The 27,941-nt window shown below is 37.8% G+C and overlaps 1 protein-coding gene across 7 annotated transcripts in view; it reads right to left on the reverse strand.

Annotated features, from left to right (window-relative positions):
* Positions 1-27,710, reverse strand: part of EDEM3 (ER degradation enhancing alpha-mannosidase like protein 3) — a 69,346-nt gene extending 41,636 nt beyond the window's left edge. For all 7 annotated transcript variants that reach the window (XM_060396696.1, XM_060396694.1, XM_060396695.1 and 4 more), the window contains exons 1-6: positions 27,325-27,710; positions 22,465-22,510; positions 7,231-7,331; positions 6,650-6,689; positions 2,030-2,142; positions 757-910 (exon numbers count right to left, since the gene is read on the reverse strand). In XM_060396696.1, the coding sequence (XP_060252679.1) occupies positions 757-910; positions 2,030-2,142; positions 6,650-6,689; positions 7,231-7,331; positions 22,465-22,510; positions 27,325-27,485 (615 nt within the window). In that variant the 5' untranslated portion in view covers positions 27,486-27,710. The remainder of the gene's footprint in view (positions 1-756; positions 911-2,029; positions 2,143-6,649; positions 6,690-7,230; positions 7,332-22,464; positions 22,511-27,324) is intronic.
* Between the last annotated feature and the right edge of the window lie 231 nt (positions 27,711-27,941).

Genomic DNA, 27,941 nt, shown 5'->3' on the forward strand with positions numbered 1-27,941 from the left:
TAACTACTGAGTCCTCCGGCCACAACTAAAGAGAAGCCAACCTGCCACACCGAAGAGCCCATGGACTGCAATCAAAGACCCAACACAGCCAAATAAATAATAATAATAATAAAAGCTCCCTCAACTGACTGTGCTTGTGCTGCCAGCTCTCCTTAACTACAAACACAGAGGAAATCTTAAAATGAATGTCCCTATTCTTTCACCTACGTCGAATCCTTCTTCCCCTTTATTCTGCCACATTACACCCTTCAAGGCTCTGTTTACCCCTAATTATCCTAATGTTTGCTGGAACGTCTCCTTCTGAAACTCTTTTTTTAGTATTTTTAATACCATACGCTACGTTGTGGTTCTCCTCCTAGGTCTCCGCACAACCTCCTTTTCACTGCTGTACTTCCTCATTCCCCTCTGTCCTGTATTCTCTCAATACCCTCTCCTCTGGAGAGTGAACACCTACTCTACTGCTTCTACCACATAATCTGCACAAATAATTCTGGGCCCAAATTCTAGTCTGGCATTTGTTTCTTCCTTCTGCATCATAACCTTATGCAATGACGCAAAAAGTTTTAACGAATCTAAATTCTCACACCATTCAAATGCAAATTCACCAAAATGTTCATATAAATTTGTTACGGAGCTTGAAGCAACTTTTTTTCCAGCCTCAAGCAGGTAAGCAATGATGACTGGATCACAAAAATTGATTCCTTCAAAACAGCAAAGAAGTATACAAAGGCTGCCACATTTTTCAGAATTACTTACTCTTGGATAAGGAAGGCCACTGGTAGTATTGAAAGCTGGTAAAAGTTTGTAGCCCAATTGCTTTGCCATTTGGAGAAGCTCATCATTGTACCACTGCATGTACTCGCCTTTTTCTTTCAGCATGATTGCCAGCGAGTGTCCACCCAAAAGACCCCTACAACCAGAGAGATGAAACATTAGTCACATTATACACATACTTACACATCATCACCTAAACAGATGTGACTATCTTGCTACCAACAATTTAGAGTAAGGGACAATCACAGAAGAACACAATTTCCTAACTCTGGCTACTCAGCTTGTGGCAAACCATTTTAAAAACCATTATTAAATCACGACCAGTATGAAAAAAAAAAAAAAAAGAATCAAATGTTGTAACTGTTGTAAAAGGTTTGGCCCTTGGAGAAGGGAATGGCAACCCACTCCAGTGTTCTTATCTGGAAAATCCCACGGAGGGAGGAGCCTGGTGGGCTACAGTCCACAGGGTTGCAAAAGGGTCAGACACGTCTGAGCAACTGAATGACAATGACAAAAGGGTTTGGCATTCTTAAATACCGTACATTTTCTTAAATTAAAAAACAACCTAGAAATCATTTATCTTAATAAGTTTATCACATTTGATTTTAACAAATTTTAAATTTAATTATAGCACCATGAAATCTCTTGACTTTTAGTATAACATTAACAAAAATTCCCCACTCTTTATTAAATGTAATAGATTAATAAACTCTGTGAAAAGCTAAAAAACTATTTTTAAAATTTAACTGATGAATAGACTCACTTTGCCTGTGTAACAAAAGGAAATGAGTTACAGTAACACAAAAATAATCTTTAAATATAAAAATGTAATCATGTTGAAACGTGAATTAATAAATCCTGTACTTCCTGTGTTCCAAGAATATTTCAAACTGTTAGTCCAAAGGTAATCCTATAAATTCAGTTTGGCTTGAAAAAGTGCTAAGGTTAGTAAAATAGATAAGCTGACAAAAAAAAACTGTGATGTAGCTAATATGCAAATACTTGACCTGTTGTCAGTCTTTTTGTAACAACATACAAGGATTACCTTTGATTTGAGTCTGCAACTATTTCCAAAGCTTGTTGCTGACCGTGCCTCACATATAGCAGGGTCATTCCGCAGTCTCTGTGTTTTACAGTATCACACCTTTTATTTTTTAAACATAACAAATTTCTTGCTTTATTACCACCAAGAAATAAAGAGTATACCCTTATTCTTCTGTTATTAAAATCAGAGTTTAGTATCTCACATACTTACCCAAGAACTCTGATGTTTGTTTCAAAGACTGATACAACTACATCATTATCTAAGTTAACATCTCTTAAAACTTTTCTCACTGCATCTTCAAATTCTTTAGTTTTATTTAATACCTAGGAGAAGAAAATTATTGAAAGTAAAGTTATTTTCAATCAAGACCTAGAGTAATATCCTCAGAATGAGCTACTAATAGCAAGTTAATACCTTAAGATTATAAAAAATAACACAGAAAAAATGTTTCCCTTAAGCATATTATAAAAATGTGATACTATCTAAAACTGAAAAAGATTAAATACCTATTTATATTGCAAGGAATCTTTATACACTTCTTTTTTTTAAACAAACTGAAAAATCATTAGGGCTTTAAAACAATCATCATCAGAACTGTTAGCTGGTGTGTATAACCCATGACCTAGAGCTGCAAGAGGTAAACTCTACTGGGATTTGGTTCCCAAGTCAAACAACACAAAACCCACCCTATTCGTCAAATATCATTTTAAAACTTGCTTAGTCTCAGAAGAAAGCACATCCTCCAGGGAATGATCAATTGATCCTAAACCATACAATGCTTGCCATCTTCACCCCTTGGACATCAAGGCCCCTAACTGAGGAGGCAGTGCAATGTTGGGCTAAAGAACAAGCTCTGATTTGAATTCTGGTCCCTTAGTCTCATCTCTGAGCCTGTTCTTTCATCTACAAAAAGAGGAAATACCTATCCTCAGAGGTTTATTTTCCTAAATGAGGTAATGCATGTAAAGTACTTTTAGCAGAGCCCCTGACTTAGTAAGTGCTTGATACCATTACTATCTATTATTACCATTATTACCATGAGGGTCTATAATCCTGACGAAGCTAAGAACTCCGGATGCTTGCAATGAGTTCCAGAAGAGGCTCACTGTCACTGTGACAGTGTGTCGATTTTTCAGTCTAAATTAAGGTTGCACAAGTAGATGTTATTTAGATCTCAGGTCCATTAAAAGTAGTTTTCCTTTGCTTGACTGTTTAATCTTTTTGTTTTATAGTATTTTATAGTGTTTTCTCATCTGATACTTCACTAAAAATCCTAATCTAGGGACTTCCCTGGTGGTCCAGAGGTTAAGAATCTGCCTGCGAATGTAGGGTTGATCCCTGGTCTGGGAAGATCCCACATGCCAAGGAGCAACTAAACTGATGCACCCCAACTACTAAGCCAGTGTTCAAGTGTCTGGGAGCCACAACCAATGAGCTGTTTCCCCCCAACCACTGCAGCCCAAGAGCTTGAAGTCTGCACTCTGCAATAAGAGAAGGCACAGCAATGAGAAGTCTGTGCCCCGCAACAAAGAGTAGCCCCGACTCGCCGCAACTAAAGCAGAGAAAGCTCGTGCACAGCAATGAAAACCTAGCACAGCCAAAAGGAAATAAAAATTTTTTAAATTCTAATTTAGGCATAAAACATAAGAGTGTGACTAAAGTTTAAGTAAAATTTAGGGTAAGCCTTGAGTATAATATAAAACCTGATTTTAAATTGAGTGCTTTTCTTTCTCAGTCTCAAAATCCATGTAAATTCTGAAGCTGCAAATGTGAATGTACAAAGACCTGGATCACTTCTGCGAGACACAACTGTTCTAGTCACTCCTCACACACACACACATCTTTTTAATATAATTCTGTTCACCTTATTCTTTCAAAGTCTATCTCCTGAGAATTTCTCCCAAGAACAGTACCTATACTATCTGTTTCAAAGAAGAATAAAAATGAGAGTTTTGTCCATAATTAGCTAAAAATTCATTCTAACAGCTCCATTAGTTGACGGGTTTCTTAAGCTCCTAATTGATAACAAAGAACAAATTCAGGTCTCTTCCCTTCCCCCCTTTAATTTGCTCAGTATCTGTAGATTTCATGGTAACGTTGACCTTAGTGGTAAATTTAGTATTTGATTTCATTACAGTCAATAGAAACTAGATGTCTAGAATTATGAACCAGAGTTTAAATTGAAAGATCAAACTCTGACAACAGAAGTTCTACTTCACATATTATGGTATGACCAAAATAAAAACAATAGGGTTGCATCCTGTCCTAAGTGATATGGCCTCTAATATTTTCAGATAAAGAAACCACAAATCAAAAAGCGATCACAGGGTAAATTAGAAATATTAAATACTTATACTGATAAAATGTACATTCCTTCTAAATGTAGGAAAAACTTTCAAACTAATTTCTTTTAATCCTTCTGTTTAAGTAGATATTAATAGTTATCTTAGATATCCAATCTAGGCCCTTCTGAAGTGAAAACAGGGGTCCAGAGAAGCTAAATAATTTGGCCAACGTCACATATTAATATTATATGATCACTTCCTGGTACTCCCTGCCACAGGGAGCAAGAACTCAGGTTATAGCAAACAGTACTCTAAGTGTCGGAGAAGGCAATGGCACCCCACTCCAGTACTCTTGCCTGGAAACTCTCATGGACAGGGGAGCCTGGTAGGCTGCAGTCCATGGGGTTGCTAAGAGTGGCACACAACTGAGTGACTTCACTTTCACTTTTATGCACTGGAGAAGGAAATGGCAACCCACTCCAGTGTTCCTGCCTGGAGAATCCCAGGGACGGGGGAACCTGGTGGGCTGCTGTCTATGGGGTTGCACAGAGTCAGACACGACTGAAGCAACTTAGCAGCAGCAGCAGCAGCACTCTAAGTGTGGTCTGCTGACCAGCGGCAACAGCACCACCAAGTGGCAGTTTGTTAGAAAAACATCTCCTTGGGCCCACGTCTGCTCCATCACAATCTGCATTTTATTTTAGCAGATCCCCAGGTGATTTGTAGCAAACAAGTCTAAAAAGCACTGCATCATTACATGTGGTTCTCAAACGTTAGCATATATTAGAATCATCTGGAAGCTTGTTTAAAAAAAACACTCCTGGGCATTATTCCCAGACTTTCTGATTCAACAGGCCTGGGATGAGGCTCTACAATCTGCATCTCTAACAAGTTGCCAGGTGATGCTGATGCTGGTGGTGCTGGAATCATATTTTGAGAACCACTGCCAAAGTGGTTCAATTTCAAAGCAGAACAGAACCTATTTATAATAATGGCTGCTCAATTAGAGATAAGTAGATTTCTAAATATAGGGAAGTTTTGCAGCCTAGAAACACATTTTCTCCTTCATTTCTGATAAAAAATTTTTAAAACACATTGAATATCTGAGGTCCAGGTTCATAAAAATCAGTCAGAGCTTAGAGAGAGATGATGCAGAGCTTCCAGTACATAAGGATAAAGCCAAGATGGCAGAATGAGAAACAAACGTACACCCACCTTTGGTCTTTCCTGATCCACAGCTACTCCCCTCACTCACTTCCCTGTATCAAGACAGACACGAGGTGTACCACCCAGCTACACTTATAAATAAGTAACACCACTTAGCTTCTCCCAGGGGGGCAATTTGTGTCTCCTGGGATACCTGTTAATCTTTTTCTCTTCTCCTATCATAGCAGAACACATAGGACTACTAAACCAAAAATAAGGTACACAAGAGTCTCTCTTATAGTCATTATAATATGGTCCACACATTCCTTTTATTTCTGAACAATGAAATCACAACTTTCAAAACTCTGATACAGCTAAAAAGGTCTAAACAATCATGGGCTTTTCAACAAAAAATGTCTCAACTGTGGCTAAATTTTATAAACAAAGAGTAGCTTTAGAGAAATACATAATAATGCCAGGTCCCACTTCAGGAAAATTAAATCAGAATATCTTAGGAGAGAAGGATATTTTTTTAAACTTCCTAAGTAATATTCCTAAGGTGCTGATATAGTTGAGAGTCTCTGATTCAAAAAGAGAAGAAAAAGAGAAAAGAATCACCCAGTGAAATAAAAATATAGAAATAGTACTGGGAAGAAAAGCCAGGCTCTGAAAATCTTCTGCCACCACAAAGATATTTTGCTGTGTTTTTAAAAATATTAATCAATACTTTAGACGTTAATTCAACTTTGAGAGTTATGCCTTAAGGAAAATTCTGAAACAAGCCTATTTTTATACCATAAATGATCTGCGAGTAAAAAACTAGAAAGATACTACATTCAGAAATCATGACAGCTGGAACTGAGCCATTCCCCTCTGCCATCACAAACCACCCCCAATGAGAATTAATTTAAATAACTTTGCCTCCCATCAGGTTTAAAAGGAGTGCCAAGTAGTGATCACTTGGTATTAAAAATCACTTTTGAGAAAGAAGTAAATTTTCAATGGACCTAATATATAAAAATTTTAATTTAACAATTTCAGTATCATTGCAGCATGTCTTTCTGGAACAAGAATATCAAGAGCATTTTTTAGAATTACCTTCTTCCAATAGCTTCAATCTACTCGTCCAAAAGGAAACAACTTTTCTGATTAAGGGGCCATCATGTAAGCTAACATACCTATAAATTTTGAGTATCTCCATGATTCTACATAATTTCACTTGACATTCACATGACATTATCAACTCAATAGTACGAAAGATTTATTTTGAAGCAAAGATCAAATTATCTTAAATTCTGAAAGCTTCTATTTCAGACTTACTGTACTACAATTATATTCATAGCAGTTGAGCACACATAGTATGAAATTCATAAAATAATGTAAGGAGAATCAAACCTACCACAAGAGTATCCAAAGAATCAATCAGTGTCAGGGAAAATCTATGAAACAAGTATAGTGAGATACAAAACATTAGAATTCTGAATATTTGTATCCATGAACATATAAGACATTATCTGCATCCTACTAACTGACCGGAAGTTTCCATTATTCCATTAACTGGGACTTTCATGCATCTACAGTACCATGTAATCTATGAAACACTAAAGGAACCTGAAAAGCCTTAACATCACATTTACATTAGGCATAACTACAAATCTTTCAAAGTGAACAGAAATATTCATTAGCTCTTTTAAAAGCAAGTAAAAGTTATTAATGCAACGACACCTTGTGTCAACAACTATATACATTCTAAAAGTCAAGTTCATCTTAATAAACGACTCAACTTTTCACTGATCTAAGAAGTAAACTGATTAATACTGTACAAAAGATAACTAAAAGGAATAAAGGAATTTAATGTAACACTTAAAGCAGTCTTTGAAATTTAACCAATTCCCAGATACACAATTACACACTGCCTCTAAGATGCCTTCAGACTTGAGAACTTTGAGATGACATGTTATGCCCTTTGTTAATACTCACTTTCCCAAGGCATCATCAACATCACCCCGACTTGGCTCCTGGCCTCTAACCCGACCTCTGCAGGTCAAAGGCATAAGTTCATCCGCTGGGTAAGCATGTTCCTGCAAGGAAAGTCTTAGTGAGTCACTAAGGAAAGCAAAAAGAAAGTTCACATCTTTTAGAGAACATAACTTTTCAGTTTTTTTTTAACAAAAATTAACCAAAAGTTTTACTATTCTTACAGTCCACGAAACCTTAAAAGAAAACTTTTTAGCTATAAATATGTACTTGTAAATACAAGAAAATATTTCCTTAAAACTGTAATAACAATCCATTTCCCCTCCACCCAATCTCACTTCCCAGAGAGATAACTGCTGTTACAACTGGCATTTATCGTTTCAGACCTATCCACACTCATAGAAATACATGCACATACATCATTTAAATAGGTACTCATGCAATTTGTACACACTGTCCTAAAATGTGTTCACTTAAATCATACTGGGGTTTTTCATGCTGCAATTCTACAGATGTATTTTATTCTTTTTAATAACTGCATAGTGATAGTTTAATATTAACTAATATTATTGAGTACTTATGTTCTAAGCACTGTTCTATATATTTTAGTTTATTTATCACATAACCCTCTGAAACAAATTCCATTATTTCTGTTTTATAGATGAGAAAACTGAGGCCGGAGAAATTAACTAAGCCTATGTCATGCAACCAGTAAATGATGGATCCAGAATGCAAAAGTGGCAACCTGATTCCAGAGCCCACACACTTGATAGGACCTGCTCCTCATGGTATTCCAAAGTATGGGTACCGATGAACATGTAGGCTGAACTCAATTTTTTACTGTATAAACAATGCTTCAATAAACAGCTATATGTCCATATCTCTGGTACATATGCTTGTATTCTTTGGATTAAATCTCTGAAACCAGACCCAGTGGGTCAAAGGTATGGATATTTCATTTTTTCTGTGTTGTGCTTATCCAACTTATCAGTCATATCCAACTCTTTTTGACCTCATGGACTACAGCCCGCCAGGCTCCTCTGTCCATGGGGATTCTCCAGGCAAGAATACTGGAGCGGGTTGCCACACCCTCCTCCACAGGATCTTCCCAACCCAGGGACTGAACCCAGGTCTCCCACATTGCCGGCAGATTCTTTACCGTCTGAGCCACCAGGGAAGCCCAAGAACACTAGAGTGGGTAGCCTATCCCTCTTCCAGGGGATCTTCCTGACCCAGGAAATCGTACCGGGGTCTCCTACACTGCAGGCAGACTCCTTATCAGCTGAGGTACCAGGGAAGCCCCTTCATTTTTGCTAGCTACTATCAAACTGAAGACAAAGATATACACTCTTAACAACACTCTCAGGCAATGATCAACAGTTTACATTTTGCCAATCTTCTGGATAAAAAATGGTATCTCAAGTTTCACTACAAATGAGGATAAATATCTTTTTGCATTAGCCACTGCTATTTCTTTTTAGAAATGTCTATTTATATCTTTGTTTATTTTCTATTGGTTGTCTGACTCCTTATACATTGCTATGTAAACATTTTTTCTATCTTTCCTTTGGCTTTTAACTTTGTTTACGGTACTTTTTACTTTAATCTTTAAATATGTAGCTAAATCTATTAGTCGCTTCATGGTTTCTAAATTTGGGGCACGGTTAACAAGGCTATCTTGGGTCTCTGAAAACAGCACTCTTATAATTTTATTTTTTATATGTCTAGATATTTACTCCGTCTGGAATCTAATTTTGCTTATAAAGTGAAGTGGGGATGTACTTGTATTTGCTCCCCCAAATAGCTAATTTCCTAAATACCACTTTTTAAACAATTCATCCTTTCCCTAACAGCTTGAAATATAGCTTATAAAGTGTCTACATGAACACACGCTTTCATAGCCTCTACTTTGTTCTACAGACCTAGTTCCTACTCCTATTGCCCTACAGACCTATTTGTTTTACAAACCTACTTCCTGCTTCAAAACCATTGTCTTAATCAGTCTTTGCAACATGCCTTGCTACTTGGTTAAGCAATTCACTCCCACCAGTTATTTTGTTCTAAATTTTCTTAATGAGTTTTTCAAGTTTACTCTTCTGGATAACTTTAAAATTTCCTTAAAATTCCACTGAAATTTTAATTGAAAGACTCTAAATTGGGGAGAATTGATATTTTTTTACCAACTGAATCTTCCTATCTAGGACTACTGTATCAATATACTAGTTCAAATCTTCTTTTATGAATTCAGTTTCCACCACAGGTCGCATATATTTCTTAATATTTATTAATAGGTACTTTTTACTGAAATAGGTTGATGTACAAAATTATGTTAGTTTCGGGGGTACAACACAATGACTCAACTAATAGGCATTTTATAGTTTGGCATACTATTGAGTAGATTTTTTTTTGGATGAACCACCATGACAGCGTATGTCTAGCCTAAATGATAATGAAGCACATGCAAGAATCCTCCCTCTCGTCTACTACACAGTGAAATGTTATATAATTTTTAAAATTATTTTTAATACATAGCTAACCTAGATAGCATATTAAAAAGCAGAGACATCACTTTGCCAACAAAGGTCCATCTAGTCAAGGCTATGGTTTTTTCCAGTGGTCATGTATGGATGTGAGAACTGGACTATAAAGAAAGCTGAGCGCCAAAGAATGGATGCTTTTGAACTGTGGTTTTGGAGAAGACTCTTGAGAGTCCGTTGGACTGCAAGGAGATCCAACCAGTCCATTCTAAAGGAGATCAGTCTTGGGTGTTTATTGGAAGGACTGATGCTAAAGCTGAAACTCCAGTACTTTGGCCACCTCATGCGAAGAGCTGACTCACTGGAAAAAAACCCGATACTGGGAGGGATTGGGAGCAGGAGGAGAAGGGGACGACAGAGGATGAGATGGCTGGAAGGCATCACCAACTCAATGGACGTTGAGTTTGAGTGAACTCTGGGAATTGGTGATGGACAGGGACGCCTGACGTGCTGCAGTTCATGGGGTCGCAAAGAGTCGGACACGACTGAGCAACTGAACTGAAATGAAGCTTGAAAATAAGAAACTTTCCAGTACCAAAACTGAAGAGTGGAGTGAGAAGATGAAGCTGTATTGACCACAACATGGGCATTAGGAATAAAGACAGGCTTTAAAGGGAAATATGTTGACACCTAACATGTCGGAGAGTTGATGTTGTTGGCCCTCCATGCATGGCCGTAGCCCATGAAGTAGGTTCTATAAGTTGAATAGTTGCTTCAATGAAATTGGACAAGAACATCTCCAATTACTTGGCTGCACATCTTAGGAAAGGAGAGAAACAAGAAAAGCTTGCTAAACTTTATACTCTTTAACCAGAGGACTGTCCCTAAAAGAGTCCCCCCAAAATAATAAAATGTGACTATAAGAAACATTTAGAAGTGAGAATCACTGTATTACATATTTCAATTTTAGATAATACTTACTGACTACCTGACAAGGATAACAGGATTAATATACTCACCCTTTTCCCTAACTTGGGATTTTTATCAATTATATTATTATAAACAGTTTTCACTTTGCATGTTTTCACTATACCCACACAAATTGAGATTCACAATTTAAACTTTCAGCAACATGGTTCAAATTCCAGGTACCATTGCATTTTTAAATAATTGCACAGAATGCAAACTGAAGTGCCAGTTCTTCAATCCACAAATCACTACATAAATATCAGATGCTTCTTGTGATCAGTGATCAACCACATAACTTCTTTCGAAGTGGAACTAGTGATTGATCACTGTGTATTTTTTAGTTCAGACAGCAAGCATGAAGTCATATGTCTCCTTGTCACCTAGTGATTATCCTACATGACAGTTTGACAGTTTATAAAAATAGATAATCAAGAGGAAATTAACCAATGAGGGTGAAAGCTCACAAAGAAATGAAAAGTGGAAACACTGAAGGTGAAATTCACATTGAACATGAAAGATATTACAGAAGAAACAGCTGCCCATGGAACGTTGATACTGCTGTCACTGAAGCAGTATCTAGATATGCAGCCAGAGGAATTCGGTAAAGGCCAAATTATCCACATAGATGAAAAAAAGTGGTTCTGACATAAAAATGCCTGCAGAAATTTCATGACACAGAGGGAAAAGGATAAAATTTTTGAAGTGGGCCCAAATTTCAGAAATTTCTGAATCTACCACACCGGATATAGCAGAGATTTATGTTGTGTCTTAAGTCATACAACAAGAAGGTAGAAAGCAAGGCGAGTCCTGTTCTAACATCTCTTAGTGAGGTTTTTACAAAGAAATAATACTTCAATTCCAAAGTCTGTAATGTTTTGAATAATAGTACACTAAATATTAGTTTTAGCTATTTCAAAAATTTCTCTGTACATTTATAACTATCAGAAAGAAAATTTTAAATGCTTTGACAAAGATTTTTTTTAAGGTTTATAACATTTATAGTCTGGTCTGGAATCATAATTTCCCCAGTTGCTAGCGTTAGAATTCTACTTAACTGGAGTCAACGCACACCACTTTTCTTTGGTGTCTCCATTCCTGTTTTTATCTCTTGGGTGCCTGGACTTTGTCCTCAGGTAAGTTATTTTTGTTTACTTTAAAATAGCATCATCGGTACTGTTATTTCTGGATTAAGCTGGCTCTTGCCTTACACTTGAAGAACAATTCAAAAAATTATAAAATGCCTGAAACATATTTTCTCTCCTTTAGAAGTTTGAAAATACTATTCCACTCTTCTTGCATTCATGAAATATCACCATGGCAAAGTTTCTAAGACTACTCTGATCCTTCATACCTTGAATATGACTTGCTCCTCCTATACCTGTATGCCCATATGATTCTTAATCCTAAAAATTCAGCAAAAATATTCCTGATCCCCAATGTCCAACTCTATCCTCCTGCCTCTCACTTAATTATCTAGATTCCAAACTCATTACCATGTTTGCAGCAAAAAAAAAAAAAAAAAAAGAGGTCAGGAACACTACACAGATGGTCACACAAAAGGAAAGACCAAAACAAAAAAATTAGACTAAATACAAAAAGACTCGCAGCCTGCAATCCTTCAGGTTATTTTAAAAACTTCGGTGTTCTACAATGATTTATTTCCTGAGGAAAGGATTCCAGGTAACAAATGCTTTGATATAATTAGAATCCACATGCAGCTACCAAATTCTGAATTCAATATTTTATAATTTTAATATGATATATATATTAGTAAAATTCCTAACTACTTTTACATGTGGCTTTAAGATGTCAAGTTTCTAACTACTTTTTAATTCAAACAGAACCATGAGTTACCAAAATGCACAACATTTTTAAAGCTTTATAGTTTTATATTTAACACATATAAAAAACTTAGAAGTAACTCAAGTAACATGTTTTAAAACTTGCTTATGTATTTTGAAAGATACTACATAAGAGATCAATCAAATGTTAATTTGACTGTAAAGAGGTCTTTTTAAATGGCTGCTTAGAAAGCTTAATAATACTATTTTTAGGGTTCTGCAAAACACATACACAATCACCTGTTATCTGAAATTAAATATGAAACTCAAACCCTAAGCTTATCCAGGTAAGAAAAATATTATTAGTAACTGAAAACCAGAATAATCAAATAAGAGAGCTTTGAACCAGGTGTAAAAATACTTTATGTCCCCCAGTTTCAACATTAAGGTTAGAAACAAAACCACAGCCTTTTCTTCTGGTTGACCACAGAGCAGACTACAGTTGGTTTGCGTAAGTTCAGAGCAATGCAAGTGCCCATGTGCTTAGTCACTCGGCCATGTCCAACTCCTGGCCACCCTGCCGGGCTCCTCTGTCCACGGGATTCTCCAGGCAAGAACACTGGAGTGGGTTGCTGTGCCCTCCTCCAGGGGATCTTCCCAACCCAGGGATCAAACCCAGGTCTCCCCAGTTGCAGGCAGATTCTTTACCGCCTGAGCCACCAGGGAATCATAAAGCAAACTACAGGTGATTTGCATAATTTCACAGCAATGCATACATGGCAAATAAACAGCATGCACGGCACTACACTTCAAACACTCTGGCTAACTGAGGTTACAGTGATTCTTTCTCTTCAATGTATTGTCAGAACAAAGGATAAGGATTTTCATACTGCTATGACTAACAGCCAGAAAAAAAAAAAAACCTTTAAAAATTATCACTAAAAATAAAACTCAGGTGATAAAAGTCCTATATCAATTAAGTATTGATGGAACATGTGCTTAGCTAAAAGCAAGAGCAAAACAAAACAAAACACAGTAGACTCTCCACATCAAATTCTAAATTTACCAGCATTTTGATACAACTGCTTCAAAACACTCCAATCAGGGATTTCCTTTGTGACTCAGTGGTAAAGAATCCACCTGTCAATGCAGGAGGCATGGGTTTAATCCCTGATCTGGGAAAGATCCCACATCCCATGGAGCAACTCAGCCTGTAGGCCACCACTATCGGGCTATAGCCCGGAAATCGCAACTGCTGAAGCCTGCGAGCCCTAGAGCCTGTGCTCCACAACGAGAGGCCACCGCAGTGAGAGGCCCAAGCACTGCAACTAGAGTGTAGCCTCTGCTCTTCACAGCTAGAGAAAAGCCCGAGTGGTACCAAGGACCCAGTGCAGCGAAAAAATAAACAAACACGCACGATTTTAAAACACTCAAATCAGGACTTTTCTGCTGGTCGAGTGGTTGAGAATCCGCCTGCCAATGCAGGGAACGTGGGTTCGATCCCTGGTCCGGGAAGATTCCACCTGCCTCAGGACAACTAAGCTCGTGCGCCACAACCACTAAGCCCACGTGCTGCAACTATGGAGCCTGTGCCCTAGAGCCTGTGCTCTGCAACAAGAGAAGCCACCAGAATGAGAAGCCCTCAGACTGAAATGAAGAGCAGCCCCACTCACTGCAACTAGAGACAGCCTGCACAGCAACAAAGACCCAGCACAGCCAGAAATAAATACATAATTAAAAAAAAAAAAAAACACTCAAACCAAAGCAGCATCCAAACTGACTTTTCGGTAAAGCCAATTCCAGAAACTAGCCAAAGGGAAGAGACTTTACTAAAATCAGTAATAAGACAAAAGTACTGTTTATTTATAATAGTGAGCTACTGAAGACACCAAATCTATTTAATTTCCCATAAAATTACATACATTTAAAATTTTTTACTCCAGATCCTTATTGTTAAACACCTCACCTCCCTTCTTGAGGCAGGTTTAAGATATTCCTTCCTAAAACAAAAACTAAATTATATCTAATGAACCATCTATTATATACAGATAGCATATGCTAGTTACTGACTGAACTTACATAATTTTTCAGTTCTCTTTTCATCCCAAATCAAATATTCCTTTTCCCTTTTGTTCACTAATTATACTCACTAAGCCATGTTTCAGGTGTTTAGGATTCCATTTATCTAAACTATTAAATTATTAATTCTTCTACCCTGAACATATGGTCCTTTGAATACTATATTTTATGAAATGTGTCTCAGCACTGAGGAGAAACAATAAGTAACAAAACTGCAGTTATCTGATAAGATTTTAAATTAAGCACAGAGTAGAACGCTGGCAAGCTTTAGAAGTCCGTACTGAAAATAAGAACAAAAGTTTCCAAACTCTTCAATATATGTTAATCAATTTGGTTTGATCAATGATAAAATAAACTGAACTTAAGAAATAATATTACATGGAATAAATGATAATAAATAATAATGTTGTAATGAAATAAAGTCCTGCTACCAACAGATATTTTTAGCAAGATTATTATCAATAATGCAGAAAAAGTATTTGACAAAATTTAATAAATAACCTGTGATGATGAAAATTCTCAGCAAGGTAGAAACAGAAAGGAACTGAATATAGAGCATCTATGAAAAACCCACAGCTAATATCATACTTAACAAGGAAAGGCTAACTGCTTTTCTCACAAGATTAGGAGTAAGACAAGGATCTCACACTTCTTTTCAACATCATACAAGAAGTCCTAGATACTGCTCTAAGAAGAAATAAAAGGTATTTAGTTTGGAGGAAGAAGGAAAAATCTTTTTTTGCAGATCACATGACTGACCATGTAGGAAACCTTACAGAATCTACCAAAAAAGCTACTAGAAATCATATGGGTGAATTTAGCAAGGATCTCAAGTTATCAGAAAAGTTGTATTTCTGTATGACATCAATGGACAACTGGGAATTAAAATTTGAAAGACTATAATTTACAAGAGCATTAAAAATATGAAATACTTATGAATAAATTTAACGAGATGTGCAAGACCTGTACACTGCAAAGTACAAAACACTGCTAACGTTAAGAACTAAATAAATGTACAAAGACACAATTTTTATGGATTAAAAGACTCGATACTATTAAGAAGTCAAACGCTCCAAACTGATGTATAGATTTCAACATAATCCCAATCAGTATCTCCATAGGCTATTATTTTTAGAAATTGACAATATGATTCCAAAATTTACATGAAAATGCAAAATATCTAAAATATTCAAAATAATTTTGAAAAAACAAAGCTGAAAGACTTACACTGCCTGATTTCAGGGCTTAATATGACTTAATTCAAGACTGATACAGATGGACTAACAGATATTTAGATCAGTGGGAAAAAAGATACAGAGTTTAGAAATAGACCCAAGCATATAAAGTTAACTGATTTTACAAAGGTGCCAAAGTAATTCCGTGGGACAAGGATACTCTTTTCAACAAACAGTGCTAGAATAATGGGGATAACCACAAAGAAAAAAATATAAACAAAGCTTTACCTCACACCACATATACAAACATTAACTCAGAATGAGTAGTAGATCTCACTGAAAAAGCTAAAATCAGTAAAACACCTAGAAGAAAATAGGAAAATCTTTGTGACTCTGGGCTAGGCAAATATTTTTTTAGGTAGGGTATAAAAGACTTAAGTCATAAAAGAAAAAGAATAAATTGGACTTGGTCACAAGTTAAAACATTTATACTTCAAAAGACATTAAGAAAATTAAAAGGCAAAGTACATTGGGAAGAAAATATTTGTTAAAACATACATATGATAAAGGATTAATATCCAGAAAATAATATATCTCTTATGACTCAGTTATAATAGGACAAATGACCTGATTTTAAAATAGCAAGAGATTTGAACAGATGTTTCACCAAAAAAAGATATACTAAACATATGGAAAGATTTTCAACATCATTAGTCATCAGGAAAAATAAAACTAAAATCACAACAAAATACCACTACACACCCACTAGAATAGCTAAAATTAAAAAGACTGAAAATACCAAGTGTTGGAGAAGATGTGGAGTAACTAAAACTCTTAAATTGCTCATGAGGAATGCAATATGTTACAGCCACTTTAGAAAAGTCTGGCAGTTTCCTATAAAAAGTTAAATTTACCCTTCCCATACAACCTAGCAATCCCACTCCTAAGTATGAAAATGAATGTCCACATAAAAATCTGCATTCTCAAATTCACAGCAATCTTTTAATAAGAGCCAAAGACTAGAATCATTCTAAATATTTATCAACTGGTGAATGGTGTTTTGCCAAATCAACAAATACTACTGAGCAATAAGTAGGAACTATAATATCTCCAACAACATGGACAAATCTCAAAAGCATCACACTATGGGAAAGAATGTGAACCAAAATACTACATACATATTCTAAGATGCCACTAATATTGAAGTCCTAGAAAAGGGAAAACTGGTGACAAAGACCAGATCACAACGGTTGCCAGAGGTCAGAGGTGGAGAAAAGGAACTGGTTACATAGGAGCATGAGAAAGCTTGGGGGGGATGGGGGGGACGGAAATGTTCTGTATCATAAATGTGGTGGCAGTTAAATAACTGTGTACAACACAGAACCATGCATTTGAAATCGGAAATTCTTTTGTCTGTAAATTCTACCTAAATATATAGGAAGATGTGGTTCTATTGAGTCAAAATCCTACAGAGTATCACAGTATGATATAAGAAACAAACAAAAAAACCTATGAGAAGACACTATAGAATTTAAGTCACTTTGGCAGTTTTTTTAGAATGTTCTAAAAGTAGAGGCCAAGGAACAATGATTAATAAAAGGTAGTCCTAGAATCGTTTACACACAAAAATTGCACATACACATGTATTTGTGTCTTCCCTCCTCCTGACCATTAATGCCACTTTTAAACTTATTTATTTATAGAATTACTCTTTTTGATTAAGAAACTATCAAAAAGAAACACTGGTACATATTTTCAAATGAAAATATGAAAAAGTTCTGAAGATGGATGGTGATATTTGCAGAACAATGTGAACATAATTAACGCTGTACACTTAAAAAGGGTTTAAATGGCAAAATTTTATGTATATCTTAACACAATGAAAAATGTTTTTTAAAAATCAGGAAAAAATATTTCTAAGAAAGCTTACACAAATCTGGAAATTCGTAAGAAGTTACATTTTAAAACAGTTCCTTTTGTTTAAAGGATAAATACTGATTTTTCTTTGAACTGTGCACTCACGAAGATGAAGTAAAGTGAAGTCACTCAGTCATGTCTGACTCTTTGCGATCCCACGGACTGAAGCCTACCAGGCTCCTCCATCCATGGGATTTTCTGGTCAAGAGTACTGGAGTGGGATGCCATTTCCTTCTCCAGAAGATCTTCCTGACCTAGGGACTGAACCTGGGTCTCCCACATTGCAGGCAGATGCTTTACCAACTGAGCTATCAGGGAAGCTCATGCCCTCACCAAAGCAAGCTTTAAAGTGAATAGGTATGATGCTCCTAGCTAAAGGAAACTGTGCTACTGTGCTTAACTCTTTCAGAATTGATTTATAATGTTTAGGTCTCTACCAAGGTAGTTTCTGTTTATAAAAGTTGATAACTGAGTTGTCTATAGTCAACAGGAAAAACATTAGAAGACAGAGATCATCAGATCAGGGAGCTCAGATCCAAAACAGTTCTGTATTTGGTGGCCTAAATACATGTATTTTGTCATCTAATTTAGTCTGCAGACTGGCCTCAGCACAAATACTAAAAACAAGCTAATAGAAGCCCTAAAGTGGCTGTGGTCTAAGGTTAAATAAGGTAGCGCAAGAACTGCCAAAAAACACATCTAATTTCATTTTATTTGGGGAAAAAAGGAAGTCATCTGTGCAATTCACTGTGGATAAACTGCAGTTTGACTGAGGCTAGAGATCTGTCAAGTACATTCGTTATAATTGTTAGTATTTATGCTACTGTGTGCTTAGTTGCTGAGTTGTGTCCTACTCTTTGTGACCCCATGGACTGCAGCCCACCAGGCTTCTCTGTCCATGGAATTCTCAAGGCAAGAACACTGGAGTGGGTAGTCATTTCCTTCTCCAGGGAAATCTTCCCAACCCAAGGACTGAATCCAGGTCTCCTGCATTGCAGGCAGATTCTTTACTATCTGAGTCACCAGGGAAGCTCCTTATGATGCTGAGATAGCCCCAAATAATATTCTTAGTTGATAGAATGCATGTGTTCAAAGCCTCTTGAGTCGTGTCTCTTTGTGACCTTATGGACTGTAGCCCGCCAGACTCCTCTCTGTCCATGGAATTCTCAAGGCAAGAATACTGGAGTGGGTTGCCATGCCCTCCTCCACAGGATCTTCTCAACCCAGGGATCAAACCCAAGTCTCCTGCATTGTGGATTCTTTACCATCTGAGCCACCAGGAAAGTCCAAGAATACTGGAGTAGGTAGCCTATTCCCTCTCCAAAGGATCTTTCCGAGTCAGGCAACCAAACCAGGGTCTTCTGTGTTGCAGATGGATTCTTTACCAGCTGCGCTACCAATTGATAAAATCAGAAAAGCCTTGGATGTAACACCAGAAAAGTCTTGGATGTAACACAAAGATTTAGTAATCTACCTAAGGCTGGCAGGGCATTGTTATTGAAAAATAACATTACTAGAACCTGGGGAATCATAAAGAAAAACAAAGTTCAAAGACGGCATGCCTCAAACAGGAAAGAATGAGTGTGTTTGAAGAAAGTTCTATGTACCATCTAGGGAAGAAGTTCTGAGTTAAAGCCTCGATAAATTTTAGGAGGGCCATTTCAATCTCAGGTAGACAATGAATTGCTAGCAGCCACGATGACAGCGGCAGTAGCTGGTAGCAGTAAACACGAAGTGCTTCCTGTCTGCTGGACACAAATTCCAAGTACTTTAATTATATTAAGTTGCTTAATCTTTAAAACATTCTAAGGCAGGCAAACCATTTGAGAGAGATGAAGAAACAGGTTCAAGGAGATGAGGTAACTTTCCCATTGTAACCCAGCTGGTGGGCGGCAGAGCTACCGCAGGGTATCCTGCTCCATTTCCAGAGTTTATGCTCTTAATATTATTCTGCTTGTCTTTGGAAAATAACATTGTTTTCCCAGAACCAAGAAAGTTAAAAGAATTGCTGTAATTGTGTACTAGACTGGAGAGTAATATTTTTTAAATCTAGTAAGAAATGAAAAGTTTTCAACATTTATTAAAAGCCATTTTAGCACAGAAGGCAACTGACTACAGCAAACAGAGTTGTACATCCCCAAATTTACCATTAGCGTATACTTTTAATAAAATTTATTAAACAATTTCTGATTTTAAAAGGTAAAGATATATCACAGTAATCAAATGCCAAAAAAAATCATTTGATTATACCTTCGTAAGAATTCAAGTCAGTGCTTTCAAGAACAAAAAAACAAAAAAACATTTATGTACCAGGTATGATGCTAGCTGGGCTTCCCTGGTAGCTCTGCCTGCAATGCAACAGACCTAAGTTTGATCCCTGGGTCGGGAAGTTCCTTAGAGAAGAGAATGGCTACCCACTCAAGTATTCCTGCCTGGAGAATTCCACAGACAGAGGAGGCTGGCACACTACAGTCCACGGGGTCACAGAGTTGGACACAACTAAGCAACTAACATTTTCACTTCATTTTTTCATGATGCTAGTTAAATATAGGCCATATAGAAGATCAATTTATTAAAAAGTAAAGAAAATGGCCCTGTGATCTCAAAAATCTTATCCTCTACAATAACCCTTTGTACTCATCCCCATTCTTCATAGGAAGACACTGCTCAAGGGGGTTAAATGATCTGTTTAAGGTCCAAGCTAAATAACTGACATAGGATTTGAACTCAAACCCATCTAACTCCAAAATCTATATATACTTTTACTTTATAACAAGCTAATAGTGTTTCTGAGTATAGGAACCAGAAAAAAATTACAACTGACTTCATATAACCAGTACAAAGTACCTGGTCTCTGTTTAACATTTTAGAACCATTTCATGTTAGCTGAGAGCTTGAAAAGGGGAAGTGTGAATTCTAGACCAAATCTTGGGTTACAGACCTCACACAGTTTGAGCACAGCACAAGTACACTGCAAGAGTTACTCATGTCGTAAAATAGTTGAACATTTTAAAACACATATTGCAGTGGACTGCAGATGGGTGTGACTCCACTGGAAAAATGGAGGGCGAGGGGTGTTAATTCCAAGAGTTTCTTTGGTCTTTGGAACTGAAATCCCTTTCCTTTAGATCTTGCAGGCAGATGACTATAATAAAAGTTATCCAGTAAGGGTCCATAAATAAGAACTGGATCAGGAAGTCTTCTGAGGGCTGCCATTGCTAGCTGCTCTGTCAGAAACTCATTTCTACGATAGGAAAAAATGTACTGATGTAACTTTCAGCTGTTTACCTAATAAGGAACAAAATGTTAAAGATACTGTGCTTCACAAAAGACGACCCTATTCACAGTGAGATGTACTGAACTAATCCAGCTGTATAACATCTTATTCAACTTTGGAACTAAAGTTGACATGGCTTGGGTTTGAAGATATAACCTAGATCCACCTGGCCACCCTAAAACTATTAGCTTAGAGAAAATTATGCTTTGCCCAAACTGAATTAACCAGGGATAAATGATTTTGAAAGAAATGTTAAGGGAATGGCTGAGTTTTGAGAAATGAATTCAAAACTGTGTTTTCAACATGGTTAAAAACACCCAGAACTTCATGACCATTATATCCTAAAAACATTTAAGAACTCAGTATGTACTCTTAAAAGCTGTACAATATAGAAGGGAATAAGAATTATCAAATGTAAGACAAGCTTAAAAAATTTTTTTAATGTATAAAAGCGTATGTACTTACATGTTCATAAAGATAATGTAAACATATAAAGATATTTGGGTAACAGAAAAATGGATTCAGAATCAGTTGAAAAACACAGCAGAATCAATTAAACTTAGTTCTTTGCCAAACTTTCCCCAACTACATTTACAGGCCTTAATCATAGAAGATATGCTGACATAACAATTACTTCATAAGAAGTAATTCTCAGAATAATCTGATTAAACTCATCAAAATTACACAAATTTACTTGTAAAATTGTATTTCAAACTCTAAAATTTGCTGGCTAGTTATCTTTTAAAAATTATTATGATTCTTTTTTTTCTTTTGCATTTTAAGATCATCTTATTGTGGGGGGGGGGGCAAGACGTCACGGGGGTGGGGGCAGCTACAAATGCCCTTCCCCACCTCCTAGCCCTGTACTATTTAATTAAAATTAAATTTTTAATTGTGGTAGAAATCATGGAACATAAACTCTACAGTTTTTTAAGCATAAGTTTAGCAACATTAAGTATATCCACTACTGTGCAACAGGTCTCCAGAACATGTTTTGCTTTGCAAAACTAAACTTGTTATTTCACTCAAGTGAGCACTAAGGCATTTTAAAATAATATGGGCCAGCATATCTAGAAGGCAAAATATGTTCAAATCAAGGCCCACTGTGAGGATATCATTTGGACAGAAACTAGACGATAGTCTGACTCTCTGAAAGTAATGGTTTTCTTCGTAACGTGAATATAGTAATTCTCTAAACACTTTTTTGTTTAGTTAAGAGAAGCATTTCCCTTAAGGCAAAGATAACACCTTACTCATGTTTATATTTACCATATCTAACTATACAAACTATTTAATACACACCATTGATAGCACCAAAGGAAACTATCTAAATATAGTTTCATAATCTAATTAAATTTATTCTTACCTATTCAATATATTGGTTCTCTAAGAACCACTATCAGGAATACACTGTTATCCTACGTTCACACTATTTTTCAAAATTTCCTTTAAAAATGAAGAAAACTAAATTTATTAATTCAAGTTGTAAAATTCCCAGTTGACTGCGCTCACATAATAATCAGCTCACATAAATGGTATATAAAGATAAGCTTTCTACTTACCATATAGTTACCATAAGCATGATCAAACATTTCCAGTACTTGATTCCTAATTTTAAAAGAGCAGAAATGGGAAAAAGTTAAATATATTCTACTTAATGTCTTTCAAAAAGTTAATGCTCCTTCATAAACATATACCAACAAAAAACAAAAGAAATATTTAGTTAGGAAGGAATATAAACAGAGTCAGGAAATAGACCAGTGTTAGCAGACAAGCTTTCATGAATCACACAGAGCTAGGCCAACCTTTCACTATTCCAGAAATTCATATAAAATTCATCTTACACTCTTCCCTAAGAAAACTGTTGAAGGATGCATGCCATGAAGAGAGAAGAAAATCTGATGATGAAAAACAACTACCTCTTAACAAAATTATTTAATATAAATGTCTCAAAAGGAGAAAACAATAAAGAGTCCCCAAAGAAATAATTATTGTTAACATTTATTGCTTATACTAAACATTCGACCAAAAAAAAAGAGGTGGGAATGTGTATTACTATAAAATAACAATACTCTATCAAGCCTCTGCCTTTCCCCTTAAATTAAATAAGATCACTAATGCCTAGTTTAACACATATTTGTTAATATGTTGGTCACATTTCCAAAAGCTATATTTTATGATTCTATTGTGTACCTTTTGCTCCTTTAAAAAACTGTCAAAAGTCAATAAACAGTATTCATTCCTGAAGAAAACTAATCCTCAAAAAGAAATTTGTGTATTTGGCTCCGTTTCTCAAAATTCCAAAATGACTGTTTAAAGTGGAGATTTCTGATCCCCACACCAGATTTTGCCTTTGTCATTCATGACCTGCTTAATTATGTGCCTGCCGCCTAACAAGGGGGAAATGCACTGGCAGTTTTGGCTCTCAGAGCATGACAGAACTGCTCAGAAACTCATGGTTTCACTGACATACAGCAGGACAGACCACAGCATTGTCAAATATTGGAGAAGCAATAATGATATTTACTTTGTAATATTTAATATATGCTGGTTACTGTTTTACATGCTTTCCATATATGAACTCATTTAATTATTACAACAACCCTTATGTAATGGTATTACTATATTATAGATGTGGAATATGAGAAACCAAGAAGTTAAGTAACTTAGACAAGGTCATCCTGCCTTGACTGAAAATGGCAAGGCCAGGAGTCAACTCCCTGTAACTTTGTTTGTTCAGTCACACAGTCGTGTCCAAATCTGCAACCCCAGACTGCAGCACGCCAGGCTTCCCTGTCCTTCACCATCTCCCAGAACTTGCTCAAACTCAAGTCCATTGAGTCAGTGATACTATCCAACCATCTCATCCTCTGTGTGTCCCCTTCTCCTCCTGCCTTCAATCCTTCCCAGAATCAGAGTCTTTTCCAATGAGTCAGTTCTTCGCATCAGGTGGCCCTAGTATTGGTGCTTAAGCTTCAGGATCAGTCCTTCCAATGAATATTCAGGAATGATTTCCTTTAGGATGGACTGGTTGGATCTCCTTGCAGTCCAAGGGACTCTCAAGAGTCTTCCTCAACACCACAGTTCAAAACTCAGCCTTCTTTATAGTCCAATTCTCACATCCATACATGACTGCTGGAAAAACCATAGGCTTGACTATACAGACCTTTGTTGGCAAAGTAATGTCTCTGCTTTTTAATATGCTGTCTAGGTTGGTCATAACTTTTCTTCCAAGGAGAAAGCATCTTTTAATTTCATGGCTGCAGTCACAGTCTGCAGTGATTCTGGAGCCCAACAAAAAAAAGTCTGTCACTGTTTCCATTGTTTCGCCAACTATTTGCCATGAAGTGATGGGACTGCATGCCATGATCTTTGTTTTTTGAATGTTGAGCCTTAAGTCAGCTTTTCTACTTTCCTCTTTCATCTTCATCAAGAGGATCTTTAATTCCTCTTCTCTTTCTGCCATAAGGTGGTGTTATCTGCATATCTGAGGTATTTGATATTTCTCCCAGCAATCTTCATTCCAACCTGTGCTTCATCCAACCCAGCATTTTCCATGATGTACTCTGCATAGAAGTTAAATAAGCAGGGTGACAATATACAGCCTTGACGTATTCCTTTCCCAGTTTGGAACATGGAAACAGGTCCATTGTTCCATGTCCAGTTCTAACTGTTGCTTCTTTACCTGTATATAGATTTCTCAGAAGGCAGATAAGGTGATCTGGTATTCCCATCTCTTGAAGACTTTTCCACAGCTTGTTGTGATCCACACAGTCAAAGGTTTTAGCGTAATCAATGAAACAGAAATTAGATTTTTTCTGGGATTCTCTTGCTTTTTCTATGATCCAACGGGATGTTGGCAATTTGATCTGTGGTTCCTCTGCCTTTTCTAAATCCAGCTTGAACATCTGGAGTTTCGATTCACATACTGTTGAAGTCTAGCTTGGAGAATTTTGGACATTACTTTGCTAGTATATGAAGTGAGCGTAACTGGGCAGTAGCTTGAACATTCTTTGGCTTCGCCCTTTGTTGGGACTGGAATGAAAACGACCTTTTTCAGTCCTGTGGCCACTGCTGAGTTTTCCAAATTTGCTGGTATATTGAGTGCAGCACTTTCACAGCATCATCTTTTAGGATCTGAAAGAGCTCAGGAGGAATTCCATTACCTACACTAGCTTTGTTCGTAGTGATGTTTCCTAAGGCCCGCTTGACTTCGCACTCCAAAATGTCTGGCTCTAGGTGAGTGATCACACCATCATGGTTATCTGGGTCATTAAGATCTTTTTTGCATAGTTTTTCTTCATATTCTTTTCTTTTTTCTTCGTCGTCTGTGTATTCTTGCCACCTCTTGTTAATAGCTTCTGCTTCTGTTAGGTCCATATTGTTTCTGCCCTTTATTGTGCCTATCTTTGCATGAAATGTTCCCTTGGTATCTCTAATTTTCTTGAAGAGATCTCTAGTCTCTCCCATTCTATTGTTTTCCGAATCTGCACCTCCACTGTAAGGGGCACAAGTTCCATCCCTGGTCTAGAAACTAAGATCCCCCATGTTGTGCAGTGTGGCAAAATAAATAAATAAATAAAAGAACAGAAATTTTAAAAAAGAGGGGAGAGGGAGCGGCGGTCAAATAAAACTACTTGCTCTCCTTAACAGACTTGAAATATCTCTTCCGAAGTCTTATGGAACTAACTACAGCAAAGTGCAGGGAGCACAGGCTCTGAAGCACTTGGGAGCACTTGGGTTTGAATACTGGCTCCACCATTTACTTAGCTCTGTCACTTTGAACACATCAACCTTGAGTTTCAATTTCCTCATCTGCAATATGGCGATTGCATTCACCTCATTAAATAACAGGATTACAGAGACAGTATATATAAAGTGCCTGGCACTGAACACTGAGTATTCAGTTAAGCAGTTATCACTGTTACATTAAATCTATAAAGAGAAAATTTAAGACCCTTATTAGAGTTTATTAGTCAATTTTGTTTGGATAGCTGATACTTTTTTTCCAACAAGTGTCTTTTCCTGCTATTTAAAAACTAATACAAGACTGAGCAACAATTTCATTTAAGTGGAAGTCTGTATCTAAAACAAATCCTGATGGTTTCACGTCATCTCCATCATAACTCCAGGAGGTAATTATCTTTCCATGTTTTTCTGAGCTTAGACAATTTATTCTTAAAAAAAAAAAAAAAAAGTGGGGGATGGTACCACAGATATTATTCTATAACTTACACCTTTTTTGTCTTGAGAATATATTCTGGGCAGCCTTCTGATGGCCTAACTCCTCTGATGACTGAGTTTTATTCCATAACATGAACATTCCGAGGGACAGCTCTGCTATTTCAAAATGCACATCCTTGCACACCTATCTCTACTTTAATAGTGCTTTTATTTCTGTAGGATAGATTCTCTGAGATGGGATTACTGAATCAGTGGATGCAGACAATTTAAATTTCAGGAAACTGTAAGTAAAGTACAGCAATTTACACTCCCACCAAGTTTTTTCTCAATGCTCAGCTATCCAGGCAGTACTCTATTCATGCACTCTGCTTTGTATTTACTAACTTGATGGCAAAACCCCAGCTATTTCATTGTTTTAATCTGCATCTCTCACATTTATGAGGTTGAGTAGCTTCATGTTGATTAAGTATTTGCATTTCCTCTTGTGTGAGTTAACTCTTTATGCCCTTTGCCCATTTTCTACCGATTCTTGCCTTTTCCCTTATTCATCTGTGGGACCTGGCCTATATTAGGAATACTGACTCTAAATGAAATGCTATACATACAGCTTGATGATTTTATGCCTTTTAAGACTGATAAAACTACTTTGAGTAAAGTGTATAGGTACACTTAATCTGGGCTACGAAACACTACCATCCAATATCGTTCTACTATGAAGATGCAGTGCAAGAAAACACTGTAAAGGAAATGGTAAAATGCGTGAAGTTCAAGTTCCAATGAACGCCCCCTAGTCCGTAACAGGTGTAAACAAGATTTCCTTAACTAGGGAGATCAGTCGTATTTTTCCCACCTGGGAGCTCACTGCTGCAAGAAACGTAACCACATCTCTGAATGAAGCGCGCCCGCAGAAATCTCGCGCGCAGGGACCCCGGCCGGAGCCCCCTTCCCGGGCCACTGACATGGCAGCTGCGTTGACACACGGCGGCTGGTCTCGAGGAGCCTACACAGGTCACAGACAGCCGGGCGACACCCCCGAGACAGCCCCCCGAGGTCGCCTCGCGGGCCGGCGGGCCCCGTCTTCCCGCACCCTGTCCACCCCGCCAGGGTCCTCTCGAGGAAACAGCCGTCCCCAATCGCGACAGGAGAGGCCACTGCGCGCCCGGGTCGCAATGACAGGCACCCTCGCCCGTGGTCAGCCTCACGAGGAAACCCACCCCCAGGCTGTCAGGCACCCTTACCCAAGCTTCTGCTTCTCCTCGCGACTCATGGGCGCGGCCCCCACCGGCCACACGGACGTGGCCGACACCAGGCACAGCGCGGCCGTCGCCGCCACCAGGCTCCATGGCGCTCGCTGGGGGACCGAGGACCCAGAGCCCCGGCCGCCGCCGGCTTCGCTCATGGCCCCGCGGTTCCGCGCACGCGCAGCTGCTACGCCCTGCCGGTGGGACACATTGCCGGACGCCAGTGGCGAAGGGGCTGCGAGCCGTGCTGAGGGCGGGATGCGGAGGGACGCGAACGGCCGCCGTCGCCGAGCAGTTTCCCGAAGCCACCAAGCCAGTCCCCAGCGCCAGCGCTGCCACCGCCCTCAGCCCTCAGCAGCCCGGAGCGCCTCCCCCAGCTTTCCGGTGTCGTAGTCTAGGAAACCGCCTTCCCAAACGCTACTTCCGGGTAGAGCCCGGGCACGCTGCGCCTCAGGACCAATGAGGACTGGATCGGAGAAGGGCTGGCTCCCGGGGACAGGAGAGAACGTTGGTCGGCAGAAGTGAGACGTGGACAAAAGGCGGGACTGGGGAGGGACCTCTCCGCTCGGCCGTCCTCCGACCGCTGCACTTGAGACCTGAAAACTACCGGTCCC

This window comes from Ovis aries, chromosome 12 (assembly GCF_016772045.2).
Source record: "Ovis aries strain OAR_USU_Benz2616 breed Rambouillet chromosome 12, ARS-UI_Ramb_v3.0, whole genome shotgun sequence".
NCBI classification, from domain to species: domain Eukaryota; kingdom Metazoa; phylum Chordata; class Mammalia; order Artiodactyla; family Bovidae; genus Ovis; species Ovis aries.